Raw genomic sequence first — 19,832 nt, forward strand, 5'->3', positions numbered from 1 at the left:
TCTGCCCCAGTCGACAGGAAATCGGGTCCCAGGGAGGAAAGACAGCGCCCAGGAACTGATGTCCGAGGAGGAGCAGCGAGCCCGGGGGGCGGAGGGGGGAGGCCCCCGTAAGGGTCCCCGGACTTGGAGTGAATGGGGCTGGGAAAGGTGTTAACGAGAATTAGTGAGAGGAGACGGGAGGAAAGGAGGGAAAGTACAGAAGGGAGGAAGTGGGCTTAAGGATGGCCCGCAGGTGGGCTGATCTGGTGGGGGTCCCATCAGGTGAGGAAGGACTCTGGCCTAGGTGTCGGTTCTCCTCTAATGGGCAAGAGAACGGGATCCAGGGCAAGTGAAAATTGAAGGCACTCGGCTGGACTTCTTGTTGGTCCCTGGGGCCCCCACCTAACTTTTGGGCTGGGCTCAGGTGCTGGACGGTCTGGAGCACGGTCCTAGGCGGAAGGAGAGCGCCCCGGGGCCAGCTTATTCATTTCTTCAGCTGGCCACCACGGGGCAGTTTTCCAAACTAGTAACTTCCACCAACTCAGGGTTGCCCTGAAAACCAGACAAAGGTGGGGGGCTGAGAAAGGCGAAATCCCAGATGAAAGCTGCTTTCCTCCTCCTCCTCTCCCATCCTTTCCTTCACGTTCTTCACAGAACCTCCCAGTATGTTGACAGCTTCTCCGACACTTCTAGTTGCAACCACTTGGATACCCAGTTCCCTCTTAACCCCACTGGATATCAACCAGTTTCAGCCCAGGGCTCCACCCCTCCCAGCCTCGCCTGTCTCCACTTCAGTGCCACTGACCGCGGTCACCAGGGGAGAAATAAGTAGCCAGGAGCCGCTGGGTACTTCCTGGGTACTTCCTCCCGGCTCTCATACCTCCTGCAGCTCCTGATAGTGCAGAGTGTGGCTCCTGCAGCATCCTGGCTTCCTCTGGCTCAGCAGGAAGAGAGAGGATGCAGAGACCAGCCCTCCCCCGAGGGTGAAGGCCTCAGTGCTCAGCTCCAGCACCAGCGTGCCCGCCTGTTGCAGGGAGACAAACCTGAAATTACTGTTAACAGAAGTCACCCAGCACTTGTTCTTGCTAACTGTCCACTTGTCTTTTCTTGCCTCCCAACCACCCACCTTTTCCCTTTTTTTTTTTAAATCACACCCAGTGATGCTCAGGGGTCACTGCTGGCTCTGCACTCAGGAATCACTCCTAGAGGTGCTCAGGGGACTATATGGGATGCAGGAATTGAGCCCAGGTTGGCTGTGTGCTGGGCAAACGCCCACCCTGCTGTACTATCACTCCAGCCCTTGTTTTATTTTTTCGAGCCACCTCCAGAAGTGCTCAGGACTTACTCCTGGCTCTGTGCTCAGGGGTCATTCCTACCAGTGCTCAGGGGACCAGATGGGGATGCCGGGGATTGAATCCAGGTTGATTACCTGCAAGGCAAACGCTCTACCTGCTGTACTATTTCTCCTACCTGGGAAGGGGCCGTTGGGGCAGGTCCCAAGAAGGTCTTGATCAGCTCAATCGCCACCGCAATGAAGCCCAAGAGTAGACTGAAGGTGTTGAGTACCATCATGGCCTGCACCTGCCAGCGAGCCAGCTTAGCCCTGCCCAGCCTTAAGGACTCACTGCACCCCAGACCCCATCTGTGACCTAGAGAAACATAACTTCAGTTCCCATTCCGTCCAGTCTACATCCAAATAGGACCACCAGTCTTTGAACTTGCTTCTCAGGTCTTCTAGTTGTTAGTCAGGGAAAGAGAGCTGACAGAACTAGTCATGTGTGTGGTGTGTGTAAGGATACAAAGCATTCTCGTTTCCTCTCACCTTCCAGATTCTGTGTGTGTGTGTATGTGTGTGTGTGTGTGGATACAGAGCATTCTCGTTTCACCTTCCAGATTTTGTGTGTGTGTGTGTGTGTGTGTGTATAAGGATACTATAGCATTCTCGCTTCCTCTCACCTTCCAGATTCTGTGTGTGGGGGGGTGGGGTGGGGTGTGTGTATGTGTGTTGTGTAAGGATACTATAACATTCTTTCTTCCTCTCACCTTCCAGATTCTGTGTATGTGTGTGTGTGGTGTGCTGTATGTGTGTGTGTGAAGGTACATAGCATTCTCGTTTCCTCTCACCTTCCAGATTGTGTGTGTGTGTGTGTGTGTGTATAAGGATACTGTAGCATTCTCGCTTCCTCTCACCTTCCAGATTCTCTGTGTGTATGTGTGGTGTGGGGTGTGGTGTGTGTGTGTATGTGTGTTGTGTAAGGATACTATAGCATTCTTTCTTCCTCTCACCTTCCAGATTCTGTGTGTGTGTATGTGTGTATGTGTGGTGTGGGGTGTGGTGTGTGTGTGTGTATGTGTGTTGTGTAAGGATACTATAGCATTCTTTCTTCCTCTCACCTTCCAGATTCTGTGTGTGTGTGTATGTGTGTATGTGTGGTGTGGGGTGTGGTGTGTGTGTGTGTGTGTATGTGTGTTGTGTAAGGATACTATAGCATTCTTGCTTCCTCTCACCTTCCAGATTCTCTGTGTGTGTGTATGTGTGGTGTGGGGTGTGGTGTGTGTGTGTGTATGTGTGTTGTGTAAGGATACTATAGCATTCTTTCTTCCTCTCACCTTCCAGATTCTGTGTGTGTGTGTGTGTGTGTGTGGTGTGGGGTGTTGTATGTGTGTGTATGTGTGTTGTGTAAGGATACTATAGTATTCTTGCTTCCTCTCACCTTCCAGATTCTTTGTGTGTGTGTATGTGTGGTGTGGGGTGTGGTATGTATGTGTGTATGTGTGTTGTGTAAGGATACTATAGCATTCTCCCTTCCTCTCACCTTCCAGATTCTCTGTGTGTGTGTGTGTGTGTATATGTGTGTGGTGTGGGGTGTGGTATGTGTGTGTATGTGTGTTGTGTAAGGATACTATAGCATTCTCCCTTCCTCTCACCTTCCAGATTCTGGGTACTCTGCGAAGTTCCAAGGTAACAATCCCAGCGAGGAAACCCTGGTGGTGAAGAAGTGTTGGTCTCTGGTACCCTCAGGCAGGGGAGCCTCTCAGCACCTTCCTTCCACCCTCATTTGTGTAGATCTTACCAAGGCTGCAGGTCCAAGTGGTAGTGCCGTGGTCATGTGGCAAGCAGAGTTCAGGCAGGCGACTGAGACAGCGGAAGGCACTAGAGCCACTGCCAGCCATATTTGGCTCACCTGGGAGTCAAAGGGAAGTTGTCAGGGGCCCCCCTTTTCCCCTCCCAACCTGGAGATCAGCAATTGGCAAGAACACGTGGGAACACGTGGGACAGGAGGTAGTCAACCAAAAGTAGTCAACCAAAAGTAATTAAGGAAAGGAAGAGTTATTTTGTTTTCTTCTGCCTCCTATCAGTGTTTTGTTATTTAGCCAGCCCCACATGAAGGCAACTACTTGAGGATTAAAGGTCTTGCTTTGTTCCTTCCGTTTCTTCCACTCCCACTCAGAGCCTAGCAATTTAAAGAGGAGCACGAAACTCCATGGAACTGAATTGGGGTACAAGTGGACACGCTGGAGCTTAGGGTGGGGCAGCCTGGCCTCACCGCCAGCACCAAGAGCCGCCTGTTCTCCTTGTGCCTTGCCCAGTACTGCAGCTGCTCCAAACGAGAACGGGGTCCCTCCTGCTCTGGGTGACCAGCTCTCTCCTCCATGGTTCCCTTAACCCCTGGATGTTGGTGCTTCCTAGATGGGGAAAAATACGTAAGAGCACGCAGCAACATTTCTTGCAGCTGCACCCCGGCCCACCTATCTCCCTTTCCCCCAGCCCCCTCCCTATTTCTCAAATTCACTGAGTTTAAGCTCAGAATCTGGCACCTACCTAGTCCGAGGCAGCAACTCCTGATGGATTAGACCCAGTGGCTCCCGGAGCTCCTCGAGCTCCTCCTGGGCCCTGGTAGCTCAGAGCAGATGGCAGATTTGTCCTGGCAGAGACAGACTGTCAGGGCTGGGGTGTGATGGAGCAAAGGTCCCTGTGAGGGCCACAGGCTCCAGGGAGTGGCTGTGGGTAGACACCACCCGCTCAGTCCTGTCTCACTGTTTCTGCCCGAATCCTGGATTATTCTCCCAAACACCTCATCCCATGGACCCTTCCATCCAGAATCCCAGTTTAAACCCACTCTCCACCCCCATCTCCTCTTTCTCCTGTTTTTGATTTCATCCTTTGAGTATTTCCTGTTCCCTAGGAAGCTCCCACATTACTCTTTGAATTGATTCTTCTCTTTACCAATTGTAACTTTGTCCCAACACCAGGTAAGGTCTGGCTTCCTGTTTCTTTCTAGACAGTTTCTCTTTTCTTCTACCTTTGTTTGTGTGTGTGTGTTGTGTGTGTTTGGGGGAGGGGTAGCACACCCAAGGGTCCTGGGGCTACTCCTGGCTGTGGACCATGTGGTGCCAAGGATGAAACCCCAGGGCTCCCACTTACAAAATATGCACTGAGCCCACTGTACCCTCTCTCTTGCCCTTCTTTCTTTCTTGAAGTATTTACTCTGGATGAGACACTAAGAGGATGGGAAGCTTGTTTATAGTAGGGAATGTTTCCGACTCAGCTGATCACCTGCAACTAGACATGTGTGGAAGATGTTTCCAAATGGTTAGTCTTGGGAAGGGCACTATTGAAACTTTTTTGAGAGATAGATGTGCTTTGCAGTGGGGCAGAGCCACCTTCCGAGCTGTATGGCCTTGGTTACGTTTATTCTACCTATTTGAACTTCAGTTTGGTCACACTGAGTGATAAAAGGGAACTAATAACATGGCTGAGAAGAATTGTTGACTCATGTGGCTGCTTAATAAGTATTAGTGGTTATTATAATGAGGTCATGCTGATGTGGCCGATGCCCATATACTAAAGGGCTAATTCAGTAATGAAGCCAGAGACAGTTACTTCTAGGGTCAGAAGCAGAATCAGCTGGCCCTAAAAGGTATTCTCAGTAGACCAAAAAGAGGAAGGGCCCCTCTAGGTGCAGAGTCTGAGGAATGGAGGCTATCAGACTTATGTCTAAATCCCAGATCTCTCTGGGTGACCTTAGGGCAAGTTACTTGATCTGTTTCCTTATCTATACAGGAAAGTTAATAATACCAATCTTAAGGGGTTGCCTTAAGTATTTAAAAGAGGAAATGCCTATGAACCAGCTCAGCCCAGCACCTGGCAGAGAAGTACTCACTAAATGTTAGGGGCTATTGTCACCACTACTAGTGAGAGAAGACTTGAGTCGGTAACCAGGAGGGAGGCCCTTGGGAGGCAAGAGGCCTTCACCCTGTCCGGCCTGGGGTCAACATTCCTTGGAGCCTCATGCCTGTTATTTCTTTCCTGGAAGAAAAAAGTCCCAGGGAAAGGGACCCTGAGAATCGCAGTCTTTTTCCTCCTCGCTCCCCTTGGTGCACTGATTTTTATGGTGGCCGTAGCCTAACAGAATGTGGGATGAGGATGTCTGGACTGGCAGGCCAATGGCCCGAGAGTCCTAGCGCCTGATTCTCCGGGATGAGCCTGTTAAGCTCGGGGTACCGATTCTAATTCAGCGCTGCTGCAAACACTCTAGGCTACCCAATAACGCTGCCCCTGGACCGGCCTTCAGAGAATGCTGCTGAAACAGGAGTGGACCGCTTAGGAGGAAGACCGGGTCTAGAACTCCCGCGAGGCTCGGTGCATCATCCCCCCCACCCCCCCACCCCCCAGCGCTGAGCACAGTGCCGGGGTACTTAGTAAGCGCTCAGTAAATATTTATTATATTGAAGAGCCATCGGAGTGACTTAAGGAATGGGAAAACAGAATTTGAGAGGAAGGAGCAGGGATTGTTTATCAAGAACAGAAGGGACCCAAGAGTAACTTTAATCATGTTTCTTATATGGCAGACATGAACTATCTCTCCTAATCGCCCCTCCTCCTCCCCCCCAAAAGAGAGGAGAGAGAGAGAGAGAGAGAGAGAGAGAGAGAGAGAGAGAGAGAGAGAGAGAGAGAGAGAGAGATTGTAAGGGAGAGGCTTTGAGATAAAACCCCAGGAAGAACTTCCCGAGTCTGTGCATGTCGGGGCAGAAAGAGCGGCAGCGCCAACTCCTTCCCTGGTATGTCCGGGTTCGGGTGGGAGGGGCACCCCGCTTGGAGGCTGGGGGAAGGACGAGATGACCTTTCAAAATCTCTTCCAGTCTCCTGTTGGACTCGTCTGCGCGCCCCACCCCCGCTCCCTCCCGCCCGCCCTCCCTCGCGCAGCGCCCCCCGTCCCCACACGGCCCGCACCCCGCCCCTGGCGGCCGCCTCGCGCGGCTCCCGGGGTCCCCCGCTCCGTGTCCCCGGAGCCCGCGCCCCGCGCCCGCGCCCGCTCCCGCGCGGCTCGCAGCCCCGCCGCGCCGCCCCCCGCATGCTAATGGCCGGGCCGCCTCCCGCCGCACACAATGCGGGCCAGGGCCGGGGGCGGGGGACCGGGGAGGGGGCGGGGGCCGGGCCGGGGGCGGGGGGGCCGGGGCCCGGCGCATCTCCCCCGGCCCCACGTAACGCTGACGCCCGCGCCGCCGGCCCGCCGCCCGCCGCCGCCGCCGCCGCCCGCTCCGCCGCCGCCCGCCCGGGGCCCGTGAGTAGCCGCTGCCCCCGCCGCCGGCCCCCCCCCTCCGCCACCCGCCCCCGCCCCGAACCCTCCCCCCTCCCGGAGGGGGGGCCCCCTCGGCGCGCCCGGCTCGGAGCAGGTGCAGGGGGCGGGGGCGGGGGAGGGGCGCCGGCGCGGCCCCGAGCAAACTTCGCCCAGAGCGCCTGGGGGGGCGGGCTGGGGGCGGCGGCCTCGGAAGCCCCGAGAGCTCGGGGGGCCTCCGGGGAGGGGGGGGCCCAGGTGGGGGAACCGGGAAAGCGGACAGCGGGAGGGGAAAGGCCAGCTCCGGGGCGGGCGGGGAAGGAGAGGGGGGGCGCTGCCGGGCGTCTTTGTAGGGGCCCGAAGGCAGGGAGCGAGGGGCCTGGGGGTGCAGCACGGGCGGCCGAGCCGGGAGCCCGAGTGGATGAGCCCCCCCTCCCGTTCCCCCCACTCCCCCCCCCCGTTCCCCGGCCCAGGTAGGGCTGTTGGAGGAGGGGGAAGGGACCCAAACTCTCCCGGAGCGGGGATGGGGGAGGGGAGAGGATGGGGGGGTGCTTCCCTCTCTGCGTCCCAAACAAAGTGTCACAAAGAGCTCGGCCGGCGGCTGCAGCGGAGGCGGCTGCAACTCCGCTTTTGTTCTCCCGGCCCCGGGGAGCTGAGCCCTGGCCTCCCAGTCTCTCTAGCCTGCCCCCCCACCCCCCCACCTCATCCTTCTGGCTCGTCTTCCCGGGAGGGGGTCCGGGTGCTGCTGGAGGAAGCGCTCGTGCAGAATCACTGGGCCTGCCCCACTTGCCAGCCGACTTCTGGGAGAGCGATTTTCCCAGAGGCCTTCCTGCCCCCCCCCCATCCGCCCCCCCTCCCCAATCTGGAAGGGTGCTCAGACTCAGGCTTTTCTGGGGTCATCAGTTCCAGGTATGGGGACTTTGGGCGCACTGCCTGCCCCCTCCCCCCCAATACCAGCCCTGCACAACTTTGAGGAGAGGGGTCAAGTTGGGACATGCCTCTGGGATGCTATTCGTCACAGTAGGGCGGCAGTGGGTGAGCCGCCCCAGCTTCCTCTCCTGCTGGTGTGTGTCCATGACTAAGGTTCTGTGCCCCCAGCACAGGGCAGTGAGTGTGGCGGGAGGGAGGCAGCACTGAGTTTCGGTCTAAAAGGGGGGCAGACTGTTGGGTGGGATTCAGCCACCTAAGCCGCGTGGAGCAGAGGGCCACCAAGAAGGGCGGGGAGGTGGCCCCGCATGTCATCTGTGTGGTCCCCTTAAGCAGCTCCCTTTCCTTTTGGCCCCACCTTGCGCCACCATGTTCATTATTATTGTTCACTGCCCTGGAAGGTGGAGGATCCTTAACAGAAAAATGGAATGTTAGAGATGAGCAGGGACAGAGGCCTAGTCCATGCCACAGCCCTGAACTCTTGCCCCTTACACTTTGCCCCTAAAACCTGTGACCCACAACGGCTGAGGCCTGATTTTCGTGGTCTTCCAGTCAGCACTGGGGTGTGTAAACTGTCCCTGTCGTTCCTCAGTCTTGTCACCAACCCCTCCGCCTTTTCCTCTTCAGTGAGGTCTTGTGGACCAGACCTTTTGCTACCAGCTCTTTGAGCACATCAAATTAATTTGCCTGTTGCTTTGGAAAGATTTTTTTTTTTAATCCCCATCCCTGGCCCTGCCTCCCTGTAGAACCCAAATAAGGGCAAGATAACCCCCTTTTCCCAGTGGAGATGGAAAGTAGGTCAGTGCTACTATCAGACCCAGTCTCGTGGAATGGTGTTTAGGGCCTTGAAAACTCTGTGATTTATTGCCCACGAGCGGTATATGCATGGCCTGGGTTGTAAGTCAGCCCACAGAAGCTCAGGCCCTTCTGTGAAGATAAATTCATGGGATCAGATGGTGGGGACCTGGTTTGGTGGAGAGCTGATTCAGGGGCTATGACGTGACCCAGGAGAGTCGGCCTGTGGGTTTTGTTGATTGAGGTCACACGCTGGGGAAACTTCTGCTGTGGAATTCAGCATCAGTTTGGGCCTTCTTTGCATATCACTATATTTTCCAGCCTGGAAACTGCTCTGTGCTACATGGGGTATTTTTTGTTTGTTTTTGTTTGGGGGCCACACCCAGTGGTGCTCAGAGTTTACCCCTGGCTCTGTGCTCAGGGGTCACTCACTTCTGGCAGACTCGGGACCTTATGGGATGCTGGGGATTGAACTTGGGTCAAACACGTACAATGCAGGCGCCCTACCCGCTATACTATCTTTTTGCCCCAACATACGGTTTTTGTTTCTGTTGGGGTGGGGGGGCAAGTTTTACCCGAGTCTGTTTGTCATGAGGCCAGCCTCCCATGAAATATTTTGCTTGCAAAACCCACAGGCAGGTTTAAGGGTCCTAGAATCTCTCAGAATTAGAGTATGTGCCCATAGGTTTAGTCAGCTATGACCATGCAGTATTCCCAGCCTCCCTCCTCCTCCCCCACCATCTGCTTCCTCTGACTACACCAGATTGGCTGTACACCAGGATGTTCCGGGAATCCCCAGGAGAGCAACAGAATGTGATGGACCCAAATATGATGCCTCAGTAACTCATTCCAGGATGTACAAACTGTAACTGTCAGGACACTCCTTTAGCTAATTAAAATTCTTCTAGTGACATCTATTTTCTATTACATGTATCTATTTTCAGTGACATCCAAAAGGCCAAATAATCTCAGTGGTACCACGATTGTTTTTTTTTTTCCGCCCTCCTCACTATGGTTGCTGGAGAGGAATTTTTAAGAATTCTCTAGCTTTTCTCACGGCCTTCTCTATGGTGCTAAAATGGCAAATGTGGCCCTTCTATCACCTCAGAGCTCTATCTATGGTACTGTGGTGGCCAAAGTGGCTCTTCTGGTAGCCCACTGCACTCTCCATGGTACTGAAGGAATGACCATTTATTTTTAACCTATCTCTGGGGTCCAGAAAAGTACCCAGACTCAGAACCGCAACACTTGTGAGCTGGAAGTCCCCATCAGTATAAATTAGTCCAACCCTCCTATGTTTATAGTTGAAACTGAGAGGGTAAGTAAACCTGACTGAAGGTTGCAGAGCTACACATGGTCAGATTGGACCCACAATAGCCTGGGCCTCATATCCTTGCACCTTTCGTGACACTATTTAAGGAACCGGCAAGGACTGTGATTTCTGGGCGGAGGGAGGGAGAATTAGTATCCGTGGAGGATCCACAGATACTAATGGCCGGGGTGGATGCTCTGAATTTGGAGCCAGAGACATCCAAATATCAAAAGTGGTAGTGCTAGTTGTTTAGCGACCTTCGGGCAAGGACACTCAGTTAATTAACCTCCCGTTAATAAAATCCTCATAACCCGGATTCCATATGTAACAGGTTTCTGCCCCTTCAGGGAGTCCTATCGCATCCATTAAATGTCAAAAGTAAAGGCCCCTTGGACTCGCAGCGCCTTTTCTCTTTACTGATGATAAGCAGGGCTGACTCAGACCCAGTTGCCTTCTATTAAAAATCCTGAAGGAAGCTAACGCCGGCTTCCTTTTCTTTCTCAGCAGCCAATCTTTCAGCGTCACAATACCTATTGTAAAGAAGTTCTTTATATCTCAGATACTCTTTCCATCTCAGGCAAAGCCCGAACCAAGCCACCTTAGAGCCCCCCATATCTCCCGCCTCCATACAATAAATTCTCTATGTAAGCAGGAAGGTGGACTGGCTGATTTCTGGTCTTCCATCTCAGGCCTTTTTTCAGCGGATCTGAATTCTGGGTCGCTTCTAAATCCGAACATTTCACCTCCACGGTTTCGAATCCGTCAAGTGCCCCTCCACCCCCTCCCACCCCAAGCCTCGTCCTCTCCCGTGCTCTTCTCTTTCCCTCGGAACTGGAGCTCTCTGCACATCCCTGGCCCAGGGAATTTTAGCCGGGAGAATTTTAACCCTCTCCTGCCCGGCGCTCCAGCTCAGCCCCTATCTGCGCAGATGGCCCGGCCCCGCCCCCCGTCCCTCACTCCAGCCTCTCGAGCTCCGAGCCAGTGTAATCCTCCTCTTGTGTGCAGGAGCCTCTCCCCTGCCGAGAGGAGGAAAGCCTGCTTCGGAGCAGCCTTGGACAAAGGGGCCGAGATGCCCCATCAAACTGCAGGCTCCAAGGTTTGAAACACGGGAATCAATGCTAGCTGGTATTTGGCAGGTTATTTTATTTTTTTTTAACCCGGTCCCCAGGCCAGCAGCGCCCCTTAACTTGCACTCCTCCCCTAACTCTCTCTGTTCATTGCCTCTGCCTCTGATTTTCTCCCCCTTCGTGCCCCTCCCCCTATGTCTGTCTCCAGACTCGGCTGCTGGGAGGTGTTTCTCTCCCATGCATGAATGAGTCTCTGTAATGAATGGAAATGAATGGATCAGGAATCCAGGCGGAGGGAGGGAGAATGAGGGGGAAAGATAGAAAGAGAGGGTAAGGGCAGAAGGAAGGTCTGTTAAGCCTGGAAGGATGTTTCGCTAGCTGGCTGGCCAGGGGGACGGGGGAGCAACTGGTCCCCCTTGGGGAACTGGGGAGCACACTCCCCAGCCCTTTCTTTCCATTTGCCCGTGGCGCGGCACAGCCCCAGCTAAATGCGAGAGGGGTATAGATAGAAGGGGTGTACTCAGAGGTCTCCCCTAACCCCAGGGGGACGGTGGCCGCGCAGGTGGTGGTGCCGGTTCCTGAACAGGCCTTGAAAACAACAGTTGGGGGTGTTGGTGGGGGGAAGAACTGGTCTGTTTGGGAACTTTGTGAATCTGGCAAAGCAAGGGATGCCAGCTCTGAATCCAGTAGCCCTCTCTTTCCTCCAGAGGCAATGTGAGACCAGGTTTCTGAGATAAGAGGATGCCGAGCCTGGGGTTAGGGGTGACCGTGTTCACTGATGAAAATAAGGGCTCAACTTTTCCTTCACATCTGTCTCTCTTGCTTTAGCTCTTCAGCACCTGTTGCCTTCACTAGCAGCTTTTCCTCCTCTTCTTCCCTGCACTCCCCAGAACCAAAGAATGTGAAGGGGGTCCATGGAGGTGAGTGAAGCTCTGCCTGTACCCAGACTCTCTCCCTCCCCCTCTCCCCGCCCTCTTCCTCCTCCTCCTCTTCCTCCTCTCTCTCTCTCTCTTTCTCTCTCTCTCTGTCTCTCTCTCCCCATAATTAGAACTGGTCGCCTATTCCTTGGCCCCGACCTCCCAATTCCCAATTTACCCTCCACTTTCCCTAGGTGAGTGGGGATGGACTCCTAAGTTTCTCGTTCAAGCTCCAACCCACCCTTCCCTCGGCGGCTTCTGTGCGTGCCCCCTCCTCAACGTGCCCCTGCGTACCCCACAGCTCGCCCCCGCCCCTTTTTCCCCCTCCTTTGGGTCTACTCACATCTTTCTCCGCAGGGCTCACGTCCCCGCGCCTCGGGCGGCCACTTAGCGCCATCACCACCGGCCTTCGAAGGCGAGCTGGATCTGCAGCGCTACTCCAACGGGCCGGGCGTGAGCGCCGGCTCTCCGGGAATGGGAGCAGTGGCCTGGTCTGAGAGTCGCACGGGCGAGCGGCGCTTCCCCTGCCCCGTGTGCGGGAAGCGCTTCCGCTTCAACTCCATCCTGGCTCTGCACCTGCGGGCGCACCCGGGCGCCCAGGCCTTCCAGTGCCCGCACTGCGGCCACCGGGCAGCGCAGCGCGCCCTGCTGCGCTCGCACCTGCGCACGCACCAGCCCGAGCGGCCCCGCAGCCCCGCCGCGCGCCTGTTGCTGGAGCTGGAGGAGCGCGCGCTCCTGCGCGAGGCCCGAATGGGGCGGGCCCGAGGCTCCGGGGGCGTGCAGTCCCCCTCCGCCCCCGAAGGCCTGGCGAGATCCCAGGCCCACTCGTCGTCGTCGTCGTCGTCGTCGTCCGCCTTCCGCTGCCCCTTCTGCAAGGGCAAGTTCCGCACGGCGGCCGAGCGCGAACGCCACCTGCACATCTTGCACCGGCCCTGGAAGTGCGGCCTGTGCAGTTTCGGCGCCAGCCAGGAGGAGGAGCTGCTGCACCACAGCCTGACGGCCCACGGGGCTCCCGAGCGCCCCCTGGCGGCCGCGTCGGCGCCACCCCAGCCGCCACCGCCACCGCCGCCGCCGCCGCCGCCACCGCCGCCGCCACCCGCGCCGGAACCCAGATCCGTCCCGGAGCCCGAGCCCGAGCCGGAGCCCGAACCCGAACGCGAACGCGAACGCGAGGCCACCCCGGCCCCGGCGCCCGCCGCACCCGAGGAGCCGCCGGCGCCTCCCGAGTTCCGCTGTCAAGTGTGTGGCCAGAGCTTCACGCAGTCCTGGTTTCTCAAGGGCCACATGCGCAAGCACAAGGCCTCCTTCGACCACGCGTGCCCCGTGTGCGGCCGCTGCTTCAAGGAGCCCTGGTTCCTGAAGAACCACATGAAGGTGCACGCCAGCAAGCTGGGCCCGCTGCGGGCCCCGGCACCCGCCTCCGGGCCCGCGCGCGCGCCCCCGCCGCCCGACCTGGGCCTGCTGGCCTACGAGCCGCTGGGCCCCGCGCTCCTGCTGGCCCCGGCGCCCAGCCCGGCCGAGCGCCGGGAGCCCCCGAGCCTCCTCGGCTACCTGAGCCTTCGAGGAGCCGGAGAGGCGCGGCCCAACGGCGAGGGAGCCGAGCCCGGCGCCGGCCGAAGCTTCGGGAGCTTCTGCCCGCTGCCCTCCGCGCTCCCGGCCCGCGCGCGCAGGCACCGCACCGAGGAGCCCGAGGAGGAGGAGGAGGTGGTGGAGGCCGAGGAGGAGACCTGGGCCCGGAGTGGGCGCACGCTGGGCCCCCTGGCGTCCATGCATCCACGGCCAGGAGAGGGGTCCGGGCCCACGGCGCCTGCCGCGGGGGCCGCGGCGCGACCCGCCGCCACGCAGGGTAGGTCGGGGGCGCCTCTGTCCCACTCCACGCCCCCAACTCCACTCGCAGCAACTCCAGCCCCACGAAGACGTTTTCTGGGACAGGGGAACCTAGCAGGGTGTTGGGGGGCGCAGAGATCCCCTCTGACGACCTTAATGTGTGCCTTGCAGAAGAGAATGGGCTGCTCGCTGGAGGGGCGCGGCCGTCTGAAGGGGGCCGGGGTGCCACTGGCAAGGATTGTCCCTTCTGCGGGAAGTCTTTCCGCTCGGCACATCACCTCAAAGTGCATCTTCGAGTGCACACAGGTGAGGGGGGCAGGAGAGGAAACCTGGGTGGGTGAGTGGGGTGGTTGTTGTAGGGGGCTACGGGGACGATCCACTGCATGAATGCGCAGGGGGTGGGAGGGGCCGTGCTTCTTTCCTGGGTCTCAGGGTGTACGTTGAGCGAACCGAAGGTGAGAAGGCATGCCTTGATCACGATGTTGCACCCCTCCGCCCCCCTTCCCATTCCCCCCACAGGTGAACGCCCCTACAAGTGTCCACACTGCGACTACGCGGGCACCCAGTCTGGCTCGCTCAAGTATCACCTGCAGCGCCACCACCGGGAGCAGAGGAGCGGGGCAGGGCCCGGGCCACCCCCAGAGCCGCCCCCCGCGCCCCAGCGGGGCTCCGCCAAGTCGGCCCCTCCGCAGCCCGCGACCTGGGTGGAGGGCGCTGCCAGCCCGCGGCCGCCGTCGAGCGGCGCCGCCGCGCCGGGGCCCCGTCGCAAGCCCGCCAGCCCCGGGAGGACCCTGCGCAACGGGCGAGGCGGTGAGGCCGAGCCCCTGGACCTGTCCCTGCGGGCGGGCCCGGGAGGGGAGGCCGGGCCCGGGGGTGCCCTCCACCGATGCCTCTTCTGCCCCTTCGCCACTGGCGCCCCCGAGCTCATGGCTCTGCACCTGCAGGTGCACCACAGCCGCAGGGCCCGGGGCCGCCGTCTGCCCCCGGCCGCCGACGCCTCGCCCTTCGCCCGAGCGCCCTCGGGGGAATCGCCTCCCAGCCCTCCGCAGGAAGGGGAGGAGGGCCCGGGGCTGTCGAGGTCGGGAGAGGCCGGGCTAGGGGGCCAAGAACGGTAGGGAGCCCGCTTAGGGCCACTTAGCTTAGTGAGCTCACCCCGCCGGAGCGGGGGAGCGCTAGAGGTAGTTGGGTAGAGCAGCCAGCAGGGGGCAGCGTGGGACCCGTATCCCAGCCCCAGGCGGACCGGAGGTGTTGGGGGCGGCGGGCATAGAAGGGTGGGCGGGCAATACCCCACCCGGCCCAGGGGAGAGTCACAGTGCCTTAGAAGTGGCAGGGGTGTGGATCAAAGAACGGGGTCCCAGGGCTGGCAGAGAGGGTGGTGCCTCCGTGGAGGTGCCGTTCTGCCAGTCTTTGCTGGTCCATAGGCGTGAGAGTTTATTTTTGTACAATGGGTGGGGGTGGGGGCACTGTACCCTTCTAGCCCCTTCAGGGGCCCTGTAGACCTCGCTATTTTTGGTACAATTCCTGTCATTCCCTGTCGCAGAGTTGTGTCCCCAATAAACAGGTGTCTTGAGGCACAGGGCACTGTGTCTGTCTGCCTCTGTCCTGTCCTCCTGGGACTGTAATGTCCAGAAAGCAGTCATCTGCAGGGCTTGGTGGGAAAGGCAGGCTCCTGTCTTCACCCGCCTAGATTTCCCATTCAGTAGCCCCGGGATGGGCCCTGGAATTAGCATGTAACAAGTAGCACTGGGGATCATCATGCAAGGTGGTCTGAGGACCTCATTTTATTGTTGGGTTTTCGGGCCACACCTGGTGGTGCTTGGGGGCTATTGCCAATTCTGTGTTTAGGGGCCACTCCCAGCAGTTAGTGTTTCAGGGAACCATGTGTGACAGGTATTTTTTTTTTTTTTTTAGCTAACCTTGTTTGGCCATACATGAGCAAGCACCTCATCTCCTGTAATGCCTCTCTGGTCCTCTCATAGATTTTTTTTTTCTTTCTTTCTGGGTCACACCTGGTGATGCTCAGGGGTAACTCCTGACTCTGCACTCAGGAGTTACTTCTGGCGGTGCTGAGGGACCATATGGGATGCTGGGGATTGGACCCAGGTTGGCCACATGCAAGGAAATGCCCTACTTGCTGTACGATGGCTCCAGCCCTTGGCCCTCTCAATTTTAACAGCTGCTGAACTCTGCGAGAGCTCAGCTTGTCTGTGACCAGCTCAGAGAAAGGAGGAGCCCTACCTACTCCACCAAGCTCAGGCCTAGCTTTGGGCCAGTCAGGGTTACCTTGCTCCCTGGGCTCTGTTCTAATTAATGGTTGGGTGAGTGGAAATGCTCTAGTTTATAGCTCCAGCTCAAACTAGGTGGACTGTTTTAGCTTTTCAGAGACAAAGTGTGAGTAAATACATTTAATATAACAATAGTACAACAATAGCAGTAATTACATGTATAAAGTCTGAAGTTCCCTGCCCCACCCCGCCTAGAATATTTTGCATAGCTCTGTTTCCTGTTGGCACTGCAGAATGGAGACGCCAGGAACTACAGTTGGCCCAGCAGAGATGAGTCTTCTTAGGGAAAGCTGGGGGTAGGAAGAAGGGGAGAACACAGGCTGTGGGAGGGCGGGGCTGACACGGAGTCCTGTGCTGGGAGCAGGGCAGGGTCAGGATGGGGAAGGACTGAAGACAGGCCCTAAGGCAAGTGAGATGGCCACTGGTTCCTGCAGGAGAAGCCTCTGGCTAGGGGAGAGCGAGAGATGGTCACCAGGAATACGCAAGCCCTCTCTCCAGGAAGCCTCAGGACAGAAACCACTGCTCTTGTAATCCTCCGGGTCCCTCTGCCGTCTCCGTCCCAAATGTGCTGAGAGATGGGACTGTAGCCAAGTCCAGGATCTTCTCTAGAAGCCAGGATAGAAGAGGGGGATAGGAGAAGGGAGCCGATGACACCCCGGCAGCTGGGAGGAGGAAGGCGGCCACGTGGGGGGCAGGGAGGGGTGTGCTGGATGTGGCAGAAAAGGGGTTTTCACTCACCCAACTCACAGAGGTGTGGTGGGGTCGCTCAGGGCTCGAGCATGGCCCTAAAGGGAGAGAAAGTGAATTTAAAGGGTAAGAAACAAACTCCCCTAGATTCTTCATCTATTTCTCTCAAGCTTGTCAGTTCACCTCTCTTGCTTCCCCAAAGTTCCCGAATCTTGCTGATTTGATCCAAGTACAGACCAGGCTATTGGCATCTCTTCTCCTTTCCCCTAATACCCCCCCCCACCTGCCCCATCCGCCCCCAATTCATCCCTGCATTGGGCTCCTCATTCAAGACTCCTTTTTGGTGGATGCCTATAGCCTCTCTGGGAGCACATTCCCCGACTCCTGCATGCATCAATCAGATGAGCCTGCCCAGAAAGTGGTCCAAGAGATCACCCCATTCCCAGCCTTCTGCAGGGACTTACCTGGCGAGACAGCCCTAAGATCCCTCCACTGGTCAGGGTGGGAGTGCTGCTTCCAGGGTGGGGATTTTGCAGGCTGGGGCTGTGTCTTGGTCCTGGGGACCCATCTCCAGAAGAGTCAAGTGTTTCTGGCGCTGAAGGGGAAGCTAGGGTGAGAGACGGTATAGACTCTCTCTAGATTACCTTAAGCACCCAAGCTGCTCCATCAGGGAAGAACAAGTTCCATAGCAACAGGAAGCTGTGAGTCATCATAGCAATCTACTTGCAAGAGAAACCCCCTACCAAGAGGCAGGTAATTGTCAGCAGCAACATTAGAGCAACCAGGGAAGGAGCAGACAGGAAACTATAAGGGTTGCCGTGGTGAACCAGGAGGGTACAACAGGAAGCTGAGGCAGTTTCCATAGAAACCCAAGGAGAGCTAGAGAGAGGTACAGAGGAAGTGCTTCTTAGCAACAGGCTGCTGTAAGCATCGCCCTGGCAACCAGATGGAAAGCTCTTTTAGCGATGGGAAGCTGTACAGTTGTCATGGCAACTGGGTTACTTGTCTAGAAAAAGGGATTGCTCAGCAGCAGGCAGCTTGAATATCACCACGAAGACCCAGCCGTGGGGAGCCACCCCTTGAGAGGTGCCTCACCCAGGGAAATTTGCTTGATGTCCAGATCCCAGGCCTCCTCCTCGACGCGGGCAGGCAGGGAGCAGGCTCCCGGCGAGAGGCCGGGAAGGGAGGGGCCGGTATGCTCAAAGGATGACACGGCCACCGAGGCCCGGGTGCGGGCGGCTGCAGAAAGGGGGGGTGGGGGGTAGGGTGCTGGTGTGGAAAAGCCCTCCTAGGTTCCAGAGATGACCCTCAGTTCATCCTCAAAGGGCATCCCAGTCAGTCCCCGGTTTCTGGGAAGACATAGACCTTCCCTCACTTTTCACCAGGTGTTCCCTGTGCCCTCATGCTTAAGGTCTTCTGGGGGTGGGGGGCCACCCCCCAGCCCTCTGGCCCTCACCTCTTCCAGTGAGCAGGGCACTCAATGTCCGTTCTCCAAGAGCTTTGATGTCCAGGAAGGGCTTGTTCCCAATGCCCATGGAGACCATCTGCTGGACTCGAAGCTCTGGGAAAAAGAAGCCCAGTTAGTATCCCTTTGCCCCTCCACCACTCCGGACCCGACATGTCACAGGTCTCCTACTCCTTCCCTCTTCTCATTTCTCCCTGGCTCCTCTGCTCTCTTTGCTTTGCCTGTTGATTATCATGGCACAGATGAACACGGTGGGCCTTGACTTCCCCCCTTAGGAATGCCCTCTGGAGCCAGAGCAATAGTAGAGTGGGCAGGGTGCTTGGCTTGCACGCAGCTAACCTGGGTTCAGTTTCTGGCATGGCAGATAGTCCTCTGAGCCCTGCCAAAGGTGCTCTCTGGGCACAGCCAGGTGTGGCCCCAAAACCAAACCGAAACCAACAAGAAGTCTGTCTTCTATTATATCGAGACCATCTGGCACTCTAATTACCCCAACTTCTTTTTGCTTAAACTCACCTTCCCTTTATCTTGCACATTACAAGCAAAATTCACTGTATGTGTGTGTGTGGGGGGGGGGCAGTGGGCAGTCCTAGGGGCACTGGTGGTGCTTGGGGACCATGAGCATGGGGGGCAGGAAACCCCAGGGATTCCTGCATACACAAGCATGCTCACTAGCCCTCTGCGCTATCTCTGCAGCTCCCCAAATTCAAATTTTGACACACCTTTACATTTTATTGTTTCCAAATATATCACCTTATTTAATCCCTCATCACTTTCCTCTTTTCAGGTAAGTGCAATGAGGTTCAAATAATTTAAAATAATGCAGAACAGCAATAAAAGGGAAACAAAACCACATGCGCACACACACACAAAAACAAAACAAAACAAAACAAAAACAACGATATCATGTTTGGCCACAGAGCAGAAAGCTCCTGAACCTCAGTGCAGTGAAGACTCAGCTCTCCTTTGCTTGCCTCCCTGATACTTGCCAGCTCTTCACTCCTTTGGGTAACCTTCGACTAATTTCTATTAGAGCAACCTCAAGTTAGAGCCCTCCAACATTATGTTGTTGTTGTTCTGGAGCCACACCCAGCTGTGCTCAGGGGTTAGCTTACTCCTGGCCCTGCACTCGGGTCACTCATGGCAGTGCTTGGGGAATCAGAAGGGGTGCTGGGGACTGATCCCAGGTTGGTTCCGTACAAGGCAAGAGCCCTAACTGCTTAACTATCACTCCAGTGCCTGACCTCTTTATTGTTTTTAATTTAAAAAAAATTATTTGGTTTTTGGGCCACATCCAGTGGCAGTCAGGGACTCCTGGCTCTGTGCTCCGGATCACTCCTGGCAAGGCTCATATGTGCTGGGGTTGCTGCAAGCAAGACAAGTGCCTCAATGCCTCTGGCCCTTTTTCCCCTTCATTCTGCCCCCTGCCTGTTTGCTCAAGCACTGTCCTTACCCTCTAGCTAACCTCTTTTACTTTTTTTTTTTTTCCATTTTGCAACGCTGGGGATTTAACCCACAGCCTCACACATGCAAGTTGAGACCCACCACTGCCCTCCATCCCCAGCCCCTCCCAGCAAACCTCTTGCCATACTCTTGACCCTGAGCAGTCCTCCCCTGCCCTGCCCAGCCCAGGTCAGTACCCTTGTTGTGGGCTGCCTGTCTCCACAGCAGCTGGGCGATTGAGCTGGTCCACTTGAGTTTGATGTCCGGTGAGGCCGCCTGCAGAGTGTACGCCTCTCGCGCACGCCGGCGCCGAAACCACAGTTCAAAGCACAGCCCGCTGTCCCCGATGTTTTCTGTGAGCCCCATGTCAGCAGTCTGAGAAAGAGCGGAGGAGAGTGGGTCCTGGCTAGACGGTGCCACATGGAGAAGCGCTACGCTGAGCCTGGCATCTGGTAGATGTTCAGTAAATGTTTGCTCAACACCTACCATGTGCCAAGTGCTCTACATTTAGTTTTCATAACAACCATAATTTACAGAACAGGGGAGCCCAGAGATGTGCAGTAACTTGCCC

At 56.8% G+C, this 19,832-nt stretch overlaps 3 protein-coding genes across 7 annotated transcripts in view; 1 reads left to right on the forward strand and 2 right to left on the reverse strand.

Moving 5' to 3' along the window:
- TMEM253 (transmembrane protein 253) lies at window positions 1-11,460 on the reverse strand. Of its 2 annotated transcripts, XM_055130787.1 has the most exons (8): window positions 7,241-11,460; window positions 3,803-3,905; window positions 3,528-3,666; window positions 3,054-3,164; window positions 2,908-2,964; window positions 1,450-1,560; window positions 860-1,003; window positions 1-531 (listed from the first exon to the last, which is right to left on the reverse strand). In XM_055130787.1, the coding sequence occupies exons 3-8, from the start codon at window positions 3,633-3,635 to the stop codon at window positions 472-474; spliced, it is 591 nt and encodes a 196-aa protein (XP_054986762.1). In that variant the 5' UTR covers window positions 3,636-3,666; window positions 3,803-3,905; window positions 7,241-11,460; the 3' UTR covers window positions 1-471. The 2 variants fall into 2 exon arrangements, with proteins under 2 accessions (XP_054986762.1, XP_054986763.1); XM_055130788.1 differs by lacking the exons at window positions 1,450-1,560; window positions 7,241-11,460 and having other exon boundaries at window positions 3,803-4,288.
- ZNF219 (zinc finger protein 219) lies at window positions 5,908-14,963 on the forward strand. Of its 2 annotated transcripts, none has more exons than XM_055130765.1 (5): window positions 5,908-6,042; window positions 11,469-11,560; window positions 11,915-13,403; window positions 13,556-13,690; window positions 13,904-14,963. In XM_055130765.1, the coding sequence occupies exons 2-5, from the start codon at window positions 11,555-11,557 to the stop codon at window positions 14,497-14,499; spliced, it is 2,226 nt and encodes a 741-aa protein (XP_054986740.1). In that variant the 5' UTR covers window positions 5,908-6,042; window positions 11,469-11,554; the 3' UTR covers window positions 14,500-14,963. The 2 variants fall into 2 exon arrangements, with proteins under 2 accessions (XP_054986740.1, XP_054986738.1); XM_055130763.1 differs by lacking the exon at window positions 5,908-6,042 and adding an exon at window positions 6,188-6,545.
- ARHGEF40 (Rho guanine nucleotide exchange factor 40) overlaps window positions 14,815-19,832 on the reverse strand; it is a 23,002-nt gene continuing 17,984 nt past the window's right edge. Inside the window, exons 19-24 of one of the 3 annotated variants that reach the window (XM_055130758.1) lie at window positions 19,459-19,636; window positions 17,813-17,917; window positions 17,452-17,595; window positions 16,821-16,951; window positions 16,408-16,454; window positions 14,815-16,274 (exon numbers count right to left, since the gene is read on the reverse strand). In XM_055130758.1, coding sequence (XP_054986733.1) covers window positions 16,413-16,454; window positions 16,821-16,951; window positions 17,452-17,595; window positions 17,813-17,917; window positions 19,459-19,636 — 600 coding nt within the window. In that variant the 3' untranslated portion in view covers window positions 14,815-16,274; window positions 16,408-16,412. Of the gene's footprint in view, window positions 16,275-16,407; window positions 16,455-16,820; window positions 16,964-17,451; window positions 17,596-17,812; window positions 17,918-19,458; window positions 19,637-19,832 lie in introns of all 3 variants that reach the window. The other 2 variants (XM_055130760.1, XM_055130759.1) reach the window with 2 other exon arrangements.

Source organism: Sorex araneus, chromosome 3 (assembly GCF_027595985.1).
Source record: "Sorex araneus isolate mSorAra2 chromosome 3, mSorAra2.pri, whole genome shotgun sequence".
Lineage (NCBI taxonomy): Eukaryota > Metazoa > Chordata > Mammalia > Eulipotyphla > Soricidae > Sorex > Sorex araneus.

Coding starts and splice junctions, on each gene's coding strand:
- TMEM253 (XM_055130787.1), bottom strand. CDS start 3,635: ATGGAGGAGAGAGCTGGTCACCCAGAGCAGGAGGGACCCCGTTCTCGT. Junction 3,165..3,527: donor GGCGGCTCTTGGTGCTGGCG/GTGAGGCCAGGC, acceptor TTTGACTCCCAG/GTGAGCCAAATATGGCTGGC. Junction 1,004..1,449: donor CCCCAACGGCCCCTTCCCAG/GTAGGAGAAATA, acceptor TCCCTGCAACAG/GCGGGCACGCTGGTGCTGGA.
- ZNF219 (XM_055130765.1), top strand. Junction 13,404..13,555: donor GCGACCCGCCGCCACGCAGG/GTAGGTCGGGGG, acceptor TGTGCCTTGCAG/AAGAGAATGGGCTGCTCGCT. Junction 13,691..13,903: donor GCATCTTCGAGTGCACACAG/GTGAGGGGGGCA, acceptor TTCCCCCCACAG/GTGAACGCCCCTACAAGTGT.